Source organism: Haliaeetus leucocephalus, unplaced genomic scaffold (genome assembly GCF_000737465.1).
Source record: "Haliaeetus leucocephalus isolate CR32 unplaced genomic scaffold, Haliaeetus_leucocephalus-4.0 Scaffold819, whole genome shotgun sequence".
NCBI lineage: Eukaryota > Metazoa > Chordata > Aves > Accipitriformes > Accipitridae > Haliaeetus > Haliaeetus leucocephalus.
In genome coordinates, this window is record NW_010973255.1 from 1,132,315 (window position 1) to 1,145,603 (window position 13,289).

Consider the following 13,289-nt stretch of genomic DNA (forward strand, 5'->3'; position numbering starts at 1 on the left):
TACATTTGAACACATGTATCTTAACTGTATTTCTAAACTCATTAAAAAGACTTTTCTCTAAGCATAACATACTAAATCCATGACAGATTTTACATAGTTTTTGTAGTTGAGATGAAAAATGTTTCCTTTCAGGATTAATTACTTTATACATACCGAAGTTTTTAGTTTGAAAAAATGATTTGGCATCCCCACCTTTTGCACTAGAATGCTTCACAGAGATTTTTGTTACGGACATGGGACATTGCCTGCTGATTCTACAAACTGATTGCATGTAAGTAACTGACCACCTGAAAATAAAGAAGTAAAACAGGACTTCCCTCTTCCCCTGAGACTAAGTTTTCTCTCTTTCCAATTTAGCTGAAAGGAGGCTCTTATTGCCAGAGTTTCTTTATGATATTGTATGCTAACTTCGTTTTAGTATATGAAAAAAATCATCAGGACTCAGGCCTTTCTGCATTGCTCATCTTACAAGCACAAGAGCTGCGGTATGTCTACTTGGTTTAGAATGACACAAAAACACGGGAATAAAAACTAAAAACCAGCAAGGTACAGGTGGTCATGGACATTCCTGCCAAACAGGTTTGCAGTGTGCTCTGACCCATCTCCTCTGACTATCCGGCCAGATATCATCAAACCCCCATCAGCAGCAGATGCCTGAAGAGGTGCACTTGCTGGTTTCTCAGGAGAAGAAAGGCGACCTTCAAAATTCCTCCTTCAAACTGCAAACAGAAAAGCCTACTTTTGGCAGAAAACCATTAATAGATGAACACAGCAAAAGAACAAACAGACTAGGAAAATGTTTAACTACACTTGAGGGAACTTTAAACTGAGGGTGCCATACAATTGTTAAGACAACACAGAGGCAAACAAATACTTTCACCAACAGCCCTTTGGAAGATTATAAAACAGAAGCATAAACAAGCTTGCTACATTTTATATATATGCAGTAGTACCACTTTGCAAGATAAAATACTTCTCCTTTCCCAGTAATATCACTTAACAAATCCAAGTTACTACAAAGACAGATATGTGTAAGGGGTAGTTATGCATGCTAACTTTAAAGGCTTCAGACATAATAGAGCTGATTTTTATTTGGCTAAATTGATCACCGTATCTGTAAATGCTTGCTTTATAATAACAGGGTCAAGACAGTATTCTCAAAATCTAAATGTAGATTTGGGGGTTTGGTCAACATGCCTTCAGCAAAAATAAGCCTGTGCTGCTCTGAGTGCTGCTCCATGCTATATCCTCAATTTTATGTTCGTGCTCAGGTGTGAGTTTACAGTCAATTATCCTTGTTCTTTCTGCCTGACTATTCCTGCTAGCTACTTGGCTCTGGAAGATCATTCTCTAAGTCTGACAAACTAGCACCTATTATAATCTTATAAATACAGATATAAATCACTGAGGGAAAAAGAGAAAGGTTTTGACACATTTCCTGGAATGATATAAGCAATGCTGAGCAAACAGAGCATTCCCCAACTGGACAATAATCAGCTATTCCCACTACTGGGAAAAGATGTAGCACAACAGGAGTCACGGTTTCACTGAACTCCTGAGATGAGTAAGTAACCTTCACCGCACAGATAAACAGCCATATGCTTAACACTTATTTGCTATTATAGCAGCATCGTGATTATGAAATAAGACTTTATAAAAGCAGAAATCTAACTGGCAAAGACTTCAATCAGTTAAGTGTTCATTGAACCTACACAGGTTCAAACCTCATTTGCCCTTCCTGAAAACATCATGTGCTTAAGAAAGGCTCAAAAAGGATAAATTAGTTTTATGTACAAGATCAGTACAGTTCCTAAGTATTTCAACAGTTTGTTTTTAAATCACTTCAGTGTTCAGCAAGGTAAGGTGACAACTGCCTTTCAGAGGTGCTGGCCACTGGTGGCTTGTCTAGAAGCCAGGATTTAAGTTGGGGGGTGAGTTTGGAAGCCAGCTGCTGAAAGCCTGCTCCCCTTCCCTCCTCCCCCCCCAAGCCCAGCCAAGCTTTATTACAGATGCAAAAAGTCAAGACTGCACTCTGCCTTTTGGTATCTATCTGGGCTCTCTGAAGTAGGTTGACAACAAAAGGTTCAACATACCAAAATGGATGCCTTCATAAAAAGTTACACTGTTGTTTTTCCTTGTCCCTAATTTCAGGTCCCACAGAAAGGAGGCTGGAAAAGCTGACAGAAGTACATATATCTTCATGAGAATTTTCACCCAGGTGCTTTCTTGTTAGGCATGTGTCTGCACGCTACATACAAGCAGCCCTGATTTCTAAAAGCCAACCAACAAGCGGACCTCAGAAGCAAATGTTCTTAGTGCCATGAATTTGGGGGTGAATGGTTTAAAGGAATCACTTCTCCCTTGTACCTCTTCACCCTGGAAAGAAAATAATTGCTTCTAAGCTAAAAAAAAGCCCAGCATTTTAAGACAGTGTGAATACACACTGGGCACTAAGCACCTCTGCTGCTGGAGACGATGGAAGCCATGAAGGATCTACGGTACACAAGTAGTGGTGTCAGCCACTGCTGATGGCAGGCAACAATCTCTTCTGAACATTAAAGTTGATTATGAGTTCTCATATAACTGTAATAGCCAACTTCCACAAAGAATGCTTTCCTATATGCCTGGCAGCAAATGTCAGATTAACATACAAGCTTGTTCTTCCCCAGATTTCCCGTGGTTCATAACACAACAAATATTAAGTGCAACCATTCATCTAGTGGTAGATGATTACAGATACAGAAGTTAAGAGGACAGAAGGACAAATGATTTTTATTACAACTTTAAGCCGTGGGCAGCTGTACGTTACTTCTTAAAGAAGTTTAAATTAAATTCTGCAGGATTTGAGACTGAACTACAGTACAGTTGACTGCTAATTCTAGTAACTTAAGAGTGAAGATTTTATTAAAAAGAATAATTGCGTTGAGGTATAAAACTTAAATTTGGACTCATCGAGGACTATCTGTATTACTTACTAATGAATCTGGTATTTGCATGTAACACAACTATTCCTAACTTACAACAACAGTATTTTCATACAGTGTTACACCCCAAAACAGCTTGACAATGTTAATTAACATGCTGCTTATTACACTGTAAAAGAACTTTAGCAGCTCGCATCAAATTTAAAAACAAGACTTCATCCTCATTATACCAAAATCACTTTAATAATTTGATGCATTTTGCCACAATACAGTTTGTTCTGTTTTCATGACAGTCATACAGCTTGGACATGAAAACGGATTAATTAGTTTCACATTTTGTTCACATTTTCAAAGACTGTTTCAAATTGGGTAATGTTTTATCTGTCCTACCTTGCGCTGACTCAACATAAGAAACAGATGTCTGCGCAAGAACATTCTCATCGTCATCTCAGGCTTGCGACTGAGACTAGTGCGAACCACTGTCACCAGTTCAGGAACCTGAAATGTATGGGCTCCATTGATCCTAGTTCAGGGAAACAGAGAGAAGCTGCAGCCCCTTGCAGGAGTGTAAGTGGCCCCTAGCCCTCTGCCCAGAGACACTGACCGAGGGGTCACCAGAGATGCCTCCCACCTCATCACGCACACTGCTTTCTGCTTTGGATTCTACTTGGGACTACCAAAACGATTCACAAATTCTTACTGGCCTGAATTGCATCCGGCCCCCTGGCCCACTCTCAGAAAAAAACCACTAGTTAGTCTATTTTTATTTGTCCTACAACAACTTGCGTTGAAAAAAATCTCACCAAGATCAGTAGGTCTTATCAGTAGGTAAGGTACTATATTGCGGGGCAAAACAAGGTTTTGGCCAGCTTTTAGAACATTTAAATAAAACCTGACAGTGAGGGAGTCTTGTTTGTTTGCTTGTTTATAAAACATTTTCTTCTTTTAAATAAAAACAGACTAAAGACTGAGCCTGAACTATCTGACTATTCCTTCAAGGCATTTAAAAAAAATAAAAATCATAGTAACCACAAGGGAATGATGTAAAAACACACACAGAGCCTCTTGGTGCACACTGTTAACTAGAAGGACCAATGCCCCAGAGAAGTGCACACGCATGCCCCACCTCAAGGACCTGCCACACTTTTTTCCCCTTTTAATCTCATGCATGCATGTGAGAAAAAGGATCAACACAATACCACTCTATTCTGGAAACTTGCAAGCAGAAAGCTTCCAGGAACATGTAAAACAAAGGATGACTTCAGGATAACAGCAGCAGGTGTAGAATAAAATCACTATTTTTGTTTAACTAAGAGTGAGACCATAATTATTTTGCAGATCCATTTCATCTGTCAAAAAGCGATATGGTCCCAACTCATAAAATAAGACAATAAACCTCAAAGGCACGATCCTATCTCAATACATATGAACACATGCTACATAAAACAAGAAAATATATAAACATGGCTGTTTAAAAGCCAGTTGGAAAGCATAATAACCCAAAATATACATCACACTATCTTAACAAAATAATGTTTAATGATGACAGTTTAAGTTTGCAATTACATGACATTCTTGAGCAAAATATCACTTCTACTTATGGCAAAAGATTTAAAACTGAAAAAACAACTGAAGCATTTATTCATTTATATGCCATTTCAAGATGAAAAACCCTGCCAAGGGCAACACTGTAGTAGTGTAGCACATCTTTCTTTCTCTTTTTTCTTTTAAAGAGCAGTAAAGGTAAAAAGAAGTTAAAAAAAAAAAAAAACCACACACAAACCAAAGGCAGTATCTACATCTACTGGCGATACCTAATGATCAATGAATCTGCTACTGCAATAAATTTGCTTAAAACAAAGCTCTTCCTTTAATGGTTTTTACACAGCAGGCTCCTGATATGAAGAGGGGATGACTGATGCTGGCTTACAATATGGCTCTATAGTAAACTATGCCAGTATTACTATCAAATCACCTCTTATGAAACTCCGTTTCTGCCCACCATGCCATCAATTTAACAAAGATCTAAACAACTTACAGTTCAAACATTCAAATAAATCCCATTCTCCTCCTTCCCCTCTATGCTTATTAGAAGAATGGAAAGTCACAAGTCACTGGAACAGTCCCAGAAATTATTTTATCTGTTTACTTTTATGGATAAGATTGCATATTGAATTCAAGTGAGTCAAGGAAAAGGAGCAATGGCTTCACACTTCCACAATACATGAGAAATGAAGACGAATACCAATTCCAAGGCAGAACACTAAGAGTTATACCTGACTGCAGAAGCTTGCTCACATTATCTCTAAAAGAGCAAAAAATAAAACATTATCTGTATGAAATTTTGTATCAGTTTTCTTCCCATAATAAAAATACCTGATACATCACACTACAGGGTTTTACATAAAAGGAAACCGGTGGCAAGAAAAAGTCCATCATCCATCCAGAATAAACACTACTTTCAGCGTTATAATCTCCAAAAGAGGTAGACTGACATAAACCTACAATGGAAATAAGGAAAATACAGTAGGGAGAAGGCAGCAAATTACTGAGAAGCCCCCTTTCTCCATCCTGGCATCTCTTATCCATCCTGCAGTAAAACCAGTTCAATCACTCACATCACAAAGGTGGCAATCAGGGAGATGGCTTATTTACTGTAAAACAGAACATGAAGCTTCTTCCCCTCACAGCTGCTCCCCTGCTACAAGCAAGTTCAGCTTCCAGTCCATCAGTACAGAATAGCCTGTAAACTCTTTGGGGTAAAGACCACCTTTTTGTTACGTGCTTGGAGAACAACCAGAATAACAACATCCTGATCCACAGCTGGGGCTACCATGAGCTACTTCAGTATTATTAGAGTGATCCTCTCTTGCTTCATGATCCAACCACGCTCTCCAGGAAAAACACTTGTAGTCTAAAGTTCTCCCATAATTCTGGCTAGCCAGCATGAGGCAAAAACATCTTCAGAGGCCAGCTTCTATTCTTGAGGCCGACATGCTGAAACAATTGACTTTATACATTCCTCAAAGTTGTGACCATTCAAAACTAGGACTTTGCACCAACACTGAGTGGAAAAAGCAATGAAATCAATACAAAAAGACAAAAATGGGTAATAAAGAATACAGAAAACATGGAGGAAATTCATTTGTGAGCTGGAAAGAAAGAACAAAACTCGGGATGACAGACAAAGGATGACAGATTATAAGACGGAGACCACCTCAGTTTTCTAATTGACAGGATTATATAAATAGGATGTACTGGTATTTTTAAGAGTAGAAATAAGAAAGATACACCAACTGGTGCAACAGGTATTATATGATTTTATAGGGTTTTTTTAAATTCTATTTAGAATATGTAAATCCAATATTAAATCACAGCAACAAAGAATCACATAGGTTTGACGAGACCTTCAGAGAGAGGCCATGTAGTCAAACCTCCAGTTAAAAGCAAGTCTACGGAGAACAGGGTGTTGGAGGCCTTGTCTAGCTGACTTTTGAGCATCTCCAAGGATGGAGATCCCAGTCTGGGCTCCTTCCTGTGTTTGAAAACCCTTATGGTAATTTGTTGGGGTTTTCTTCCCTTTTACCAAGTTGCAACTTCCCTTGTTCCAGTCTGTCCCCACTGCCTCTTTTCTTCCATTGTGCACCTCTGAGGTAAGTTTGGCTCTGTTCTGTCTCACATCCTCCCATTTGGTAGCTGTAAACAGCAGTAAGATCTCCCTTGAGCTTTCTCTTCATAAGCCTGCCCAATATATCAAATTCAGTGAACTCCACCCTTAAACATCCTAAAACTATATGAATACCTACTCCTATTTCTCATGCTGAATTTTTGATCAAGTAAACCCTAGTTTTTAAATTATTTTCAAAAGATAATCAGTCTCATATAAGCAGAGACATGTATGCTTAAATAAGAACAGTTTAAAATTTTTGTCTCAGCAGCACAATTTGACATATACTCCCAACTTTTCTGTTACCCTAGCATTAATTTTTGTATGGTACACTGGTTACCACCTGACGGTAACTCTACTATGCATCAGCAGCAGAGAAGGAACACTGTTGCTGAAGTGTCAGAAGTATAGACTTCAACTTCTTGTGTTAGGAATTTGTTTTCCAGATAAGCAGTTCCCAAAAAAATGGGAAAGAACACAGTGGTGAGGTTTTACAGGGAAACATTAGAGAGGAGGTCACCTGATGACCCTTCTTGAGACAGGGGGAAGGGCAGCCATGGAACCAACCTGGAGATGGTGAAAAGGAGCAAGCCCCCAGGTGTGAAGGACTCATTATTTATATGAGATAGTCCCATCTACACACAAATACTCCAAGAAAAGCCTGTATAATTCAGAACCTGGGATCAGAGTTCAAAACTTAAGAGGCTGACCACTACTGAAAAACAGGATAACCAACCAGCCATTCACAAACCACAAAGAATTTCAGGTGGCAATTCTCACACAAAGGATTACCAACCACAAGGCTGCGTTGGCGAGGACCTAATGCATCATCCAAATTTGCAGATTCAGGCAAAAATGCCTACTGACCTTGAAATGCCTGTATCACCCTTGGAGCCTGGATTTAGACACTCCTTCAATGTACCCTCAAATCCTCAAAGAAGAAAATTTGGCTGCATTGAGGCTGGTATCTTCTACTTGTGAATCTGTCCCATGCCTTTCTCTTCATCCCAGTTCTCTTAAGTCCATAACATATGGAAGGCTTTACTCTCATTTTGCCTTTATCCTTTTCTATGATACCACTCACTTCATTGCACAAGCCTTCACTTTACTGGCTGTGACAGCAAATGATGATTGGAACATGTATCAACAGATAAATCAGTATCTTGTTATTTCTTAAGTCCTGTGTAGTTGGTATGTTTTGTATATTGTTTAAACTAAAATACTCAATCCATTCAACTCACAGTATTTAAAATATGATGAGGTGTCCAAGGCGGGGGGGGAAATCAGTTTCACAAACTGTGATATGTAGACATTGGAGCAGCTGTGTTTCTTCTATCTCATAGGCTGTATTACTAGGACTTTATCTGCTAAGACTTTACCAAGATGCTTATGAACAGTATTTTCAAGTCATAGAGAAATCAAGCATTTAATGCCAAAGTAAAAAGGGAGAAAATTAAATTTAAAGACACAACTGCAATCTTTAAAGTCGCAGCTACATATAATCCAAAAGATGGAAAGTGGTGACATTTACAAGAATATCACAGATACAATTAAGAATTCTATTTCATAAACCATCCAGCATTTTAATGAAAAAAGTTAATTCTCAATGGAATTTTAAAATGTAGATGAAGAAAAATTAACATGTAATTACACAGTGAAATTATCATAGCTTTATTTTAAAATCAAAGGAGGAGAGCCTCCTGTATCATTGCTACTTATGGCATCTTTTGTTAGTTTATTTGACACACTATTTTTATTTCAAACTAAGATTTCTACATTGCACCAGTATTATCCCAAAATGTTAATCAATCACACCTGACAGAATTCCCCAGTGATTTGCAGCAAGTGCTGATGCTTCTACTAATACCCAGTCTTGAGCAACTCACTTTTGTTAGATTTCCCAGGACGGTGAGCATGCTTTAGTTTCATCCTTCCATTTCCAGATCACCTCTCTGTGATTAACAGAGCTGAGACTGCAGAGCTGAGCCTACACATTCAGCTGCATCAGCTATGCACATCCATTTTGTTCACTATCTAAAATCCGGGTGTTTTCTCAAGCTCTGGGAAGCAGACCCATACACTATCATTTCTGATCTTAGTTAAAAACAGAATCACTTTAAATGAATTTCAATGGCTAACACAATTCAAAAGCACAATTCAAGGACAGCAATGGATATTGAATTATGCAGTTTCACTAACTGGATATGCAAACTGACAACATTCAAATTAATAGCTGTAATATCTCTTAAGAAGGTCCCTTGACAAAGCAGCTCCAAAATGCCTTGAACTCATCTATCCTCAAATGAAGTAACACGAAAAACAAAACAGTAGTGACCGTGTTAGATGCAGGAGCTCTCAGCAACGTCTGTCTTGTGAGGGGAAAACAAAACAAAAGCAAGGAAAACCTCCAGCCTCCACTGACATCTGATCAAGAAACTGTTACTTCTTTTCAAAAGCAGAATTAATAGTTGCCAGGGTATATACACTGGCTTTATTCAAAAAAAAGCTGATATAAAATAAAGCCTGAAAGTGTGTGCAGATGTATTTGTGTGTATTTCCCCAAAGACTTTTCGGAAGGATGTTGTCTTATTCTGTGTTTATTTAATTTTGCTTTTAACACTTTTCTCTCGAAAAGGGATCAGGTGGGTTTTGTTCATTTCACACAGATCATTTTCACACTTCCAGCTCTAGGGCAACTGTCAGTAGTGGAGGACAGTGCTTACCTGCTGAGCCTGGTACCTCTGCTGGGCCTGCGACAGATATTGTGCCTGGGGTGGCAGATGCTGAGGCTGCGGCTGCTGGTTGTAGTACGGCTGCTGGCCCTGCTGGCAGTAGCCACTTACACCTTGCTGACCATACTGAGGCGGTATCTGTTGGAAGAGCCAAGCAAAGCAAATGCATGAGTCGGGGCAGGAGGACATGAAATCAAGCTATGTCACATCTGTATGACAACCTGATCAGAAGTGATACCCTCAGCTATACACCTGACCCAGCAGTCCTACTTTTACTCAGCAGTTAATGCAAGCCCTTAGATCTTCTTGCGCGAGCAGAAGCCCAAGTGCTCTGTATAGTTATCCTTTTCAGGAAGAGCTTTGAAGGAATATGCTATGCTTCTAAACATCACGATCCCATAATGCCCAGCCTTAAAATACAGAAGCAGTTATTCTAAATGTTTGCTCTCCATAGGCACACTACAGAGGCAAATCAACAGAGGAATCATTCTGATGCGCTGACCCAAAAGCAGAATTGTGGAACAAAGGCACAACTCTGAAACAGACACTGAAAGAGAAACACCTTTTTTTTTTTTTTTGAACAATAAAGTACTAATTCTTGTGAAATGTTTTGCCCACAACCCTCAGGTTTTTAGCTTTTGCATACACATATGTGTTTAAGCTTTACACAAAAAAACTTGGGGCTTGGCAGATTTTGTTTTTGTTGAGTTCAATCTCTAAGTCTCTTCCCTCCTACTAAGATACACCTTTTAAAAAAAAAAACAAAACCAAAAAACCAGTGCAACACAAAATAACCTGTTACAGGTCCTATCAACAGAGAAATCAGCACATGTATCATGCACTGAGAACAAGTCAATTATACAGTCAGAGGAATTTTCTGCATCAGTTTACTCTGTAAGCCTTGTATCAATAGACACTGACATTTTCTTGAGATATTTGAAAGAGCACACTTTCAACATGCTCCTGATACTGTGTCTGTATTGCCCCTATTTTAGGTACCTGTGTTTTTTCCCTAACCACTGGTATTTAATACCATTTCAGATGAATGACAGATGCAACATAGGACTTCTCCCTTCTAGAATGGATCTTCCATTGCATATCCCTGCCCTAAGCAAATGTCTTGGATACCCAAGCACATCTGAAATGCTTTGATCTCTGAATTGTTCCTACTGAGTCTCTGATACACCGATAAATGTTTACTCAACATGTAAACACACACCTGTTCTACCTAAAGTTAACTTACTACATTCATTCAACAAAATAGTAATATTTGCTAGGCGATAATTAATAATATAAAGTCAAATTTTAAAAAGCGTGTAGGTTGTTTTTACTATCACAACTTGATCTGCTTCTATTACTTCTGCCAGAAGTTGGTAGTCCTACTTCTTGCTAACTCCTAAGGTCAGCACTGTAACCCCACTTCTGCACTTCTTCCCTTCGCTTGCACTTCCATTCCCTTCACCACCATTTCACAGGCAGTTAGATGTTTCTGTGACCAGAGTAACCTGTTTTTGACAAATACCCTCTCCCTGCTGATGCATAAATGAGGCAGTTTTAATGCAAACTAAAAAGGGTGTGTTGGAATATCATCAGGTAAACAGACAGCTGGAGTCTGGGATCTGACAGAAGACCACATCGTGATTTGCCCATCAGCTGCAAAGGTCACAGAGCCTGGACTGGTTCCTAGGAAATGCTGAGGAGAAACCTATGTTGTGGTAAGAAGAAAAGGAAAGACAGACATCCTGATAGCAAAATATGGGCTTCTGGAAAGAAGAAGAAAAAGAGAATCTGAATGCCCAGCTGACAGGATGGTGACAAAGCAAGAGATGAGATTCATCAGGAACCAGAGTATTTCTAGAATAAAGATACTTATACAGGAGGGCTGGAGCTCACCTGAACACAGAAGCCAGGTTGTTGGTACCTAAGGATCAAGAAAGTGAAATTTTAAACTGAAGAGAGGGGATTAGAAGAGCACATGATTCAAAAGCATGCCACTGCTATGACAAATGAAGACACAGAGATTCTGGGTCATCAAGTGAAGATGCTGAGAAGAATCAAAGAATTGAAACAGACACACAGATGACTACAGAGTAAATAGGATGGCAAGAAGAAAATCCAACAATACATTGCCTTCTAGACAAAAGCAGGGGAGTAGAAGAAAAACTGGATCACTGGAACGTCAAAAGCCTCAAACAAAAGCACTAGCAGTAGTCGTATTAGAAATCTGGTAGAAGGGAGACAATTAGTGGGTCACTATTTTCCATCATCCTAGGATACAAATAGGTAGGGAAGACAGCTGATGACAAAGTAACATTATATGCTACACAGAGTTTAGAAACAAATCAAAACTCCACCTCACCAAGCAGCAGAGGTCTGGAGCTTGATCAGATCAGGAAGAGCGAGTGCTGGGACCACCAGGCATGGCCGGACTATGGCAACACCGACAACAGCACACGGAGGGAGATCAGCAAAGGCATGGTGCGAGGTTGCATAGATGGAGATTTCAGCTCCTCCCATGTAGACTGAGTAAGCGGACTACAAAGCAAAGACTGAAGCTATCAGGTAACTGCCAAAGGCGGTTCCATGGAGCTGCTGGTTAGGGAGCCTGCATGAGGAGCCACTGCCTTTGGCTCAGACCTGAGCAGCAGGAATCATCTACTTCTATGTCCTACAGCTGCAGAACCACTACACATCAGTGACTATAACACAGTTAAATTGAGCATCCCTACAGGAGCAGTGAAAACCAAGGAATCTACTACTGTTGTGCTTAACTTCAAAAAATATAACTACATAAAAAAGAGAAAGCTTGTTCAAATGAAGCTCTAACAGCCAGCTACGAGAAATAAAATCTGACTGGCAGCATCAAAGCTGCTTAACAACAACCACATGGAAAGCACAGAACCAATATTCACCACCTATTAAGAAAGACTTGAGAAGAGGAAAGGGACATCAGCATGGCTCATCACAGGTTTCCAGAAGCAAAAAGGCATCCTTCAATAAGCCAACACCAAGTCCAAATGAAGAAAACAAAAAAGACTGTAAACTCTGGCACTTCAAATGTAATAAGGCAGGCCAGAAAGAACTGGAGGAACAGCTAGGGTAGGGAATCAAATGAGTAATGAATCATTTCTTCAAACACATCAGGAGCAGGAGGTCTGCCAGGGAGCCTGAAATGCCAAATGATGATCAAGGTATAGAAGGAGATTCAGAGAAAACAGGGCCATCACAGAGAAGCTTAACAAATTTTATGCACTAGTGCGCACTGTGGAAAAATCTTGGGAGGTTCCCATGCTGGAGTCCTCCTTCATGAGGGACTCAATGAATGCGCCTGAATCTGATGGACTATTCCTGGGACAAACTGACAAATGAACAGTGAGAAATGCTCAAGACCATACAGTATCACCCGAGAGGCCTACACAAATTCAAGAATGAAAAAGCTGAATTACTAATGATGTTACACAACCTCTAATCTGGGAGTTGCCTTGGTGGGTCAGAACTGGAGTATGGCTTTGGGGGGGGGGGGGAAGCAGATATTTGAGTAATTTAAGACTATAAAGGACTGATGACTGTTCGTTAGGAAACATCAACACAGCTTTTGCAAAAGAAAATCCTTCTCTACAGACTTCTTGGATTTATTAGGAATGGTCAAACACAAAGGTTCACAGAAAAGCAACAATAATGATCGAAGATATGGAACAGTTCCCATACAAGGAAGCTATGACCTTCTGAGTATGGAAAAGACACCAGGAAGTAAGAATATGATAGAAACCTACAAAACCATCTTATCCAACACAACAATTAGAAGATATGAAATGAAGTTGGTAGATGCAAAATTCAAAACTAGAGAGAGGTTCTCTAGTCACAGAGGTAGCAGATGTTTGAAATTCCTTGCCAAATGATGTTTTGAAAGCTGAAAGTTTATGTGGGCTCAAGCAAAGACTGGACAAGTTCACAGAAGATATATCC

At 39.5% G+C, this 13,289-nt stretch overlaps 1 protein-coding gene across 5 annotated transcripts in view; it reads right to left on the reverse strand.

The window, feature by feature from the left end:
* ARID1B (AT rich interactive domain 1B (SWI1-like)) overlaps positions 1-13,289 on the reverse strand; it is a 302,974-nt gene that overhangs the window by 244,137 nt on the left and 45,548 nt on the right. For all 5 annotated transcript variants that reach the window (XM_010581857.1, XM_010581860.1, XM_010581859.1 and 2 more), the window contains exon 2: positions 9,315-9,461. In XM_010581857.1, the coding sequence (XP_010580159.1) occupies positions 9,315-9,461 (147 nt within the window). The remainder of the gene's footprint in view (positions 1-9,314; positions 9,462-13,289) is intronic.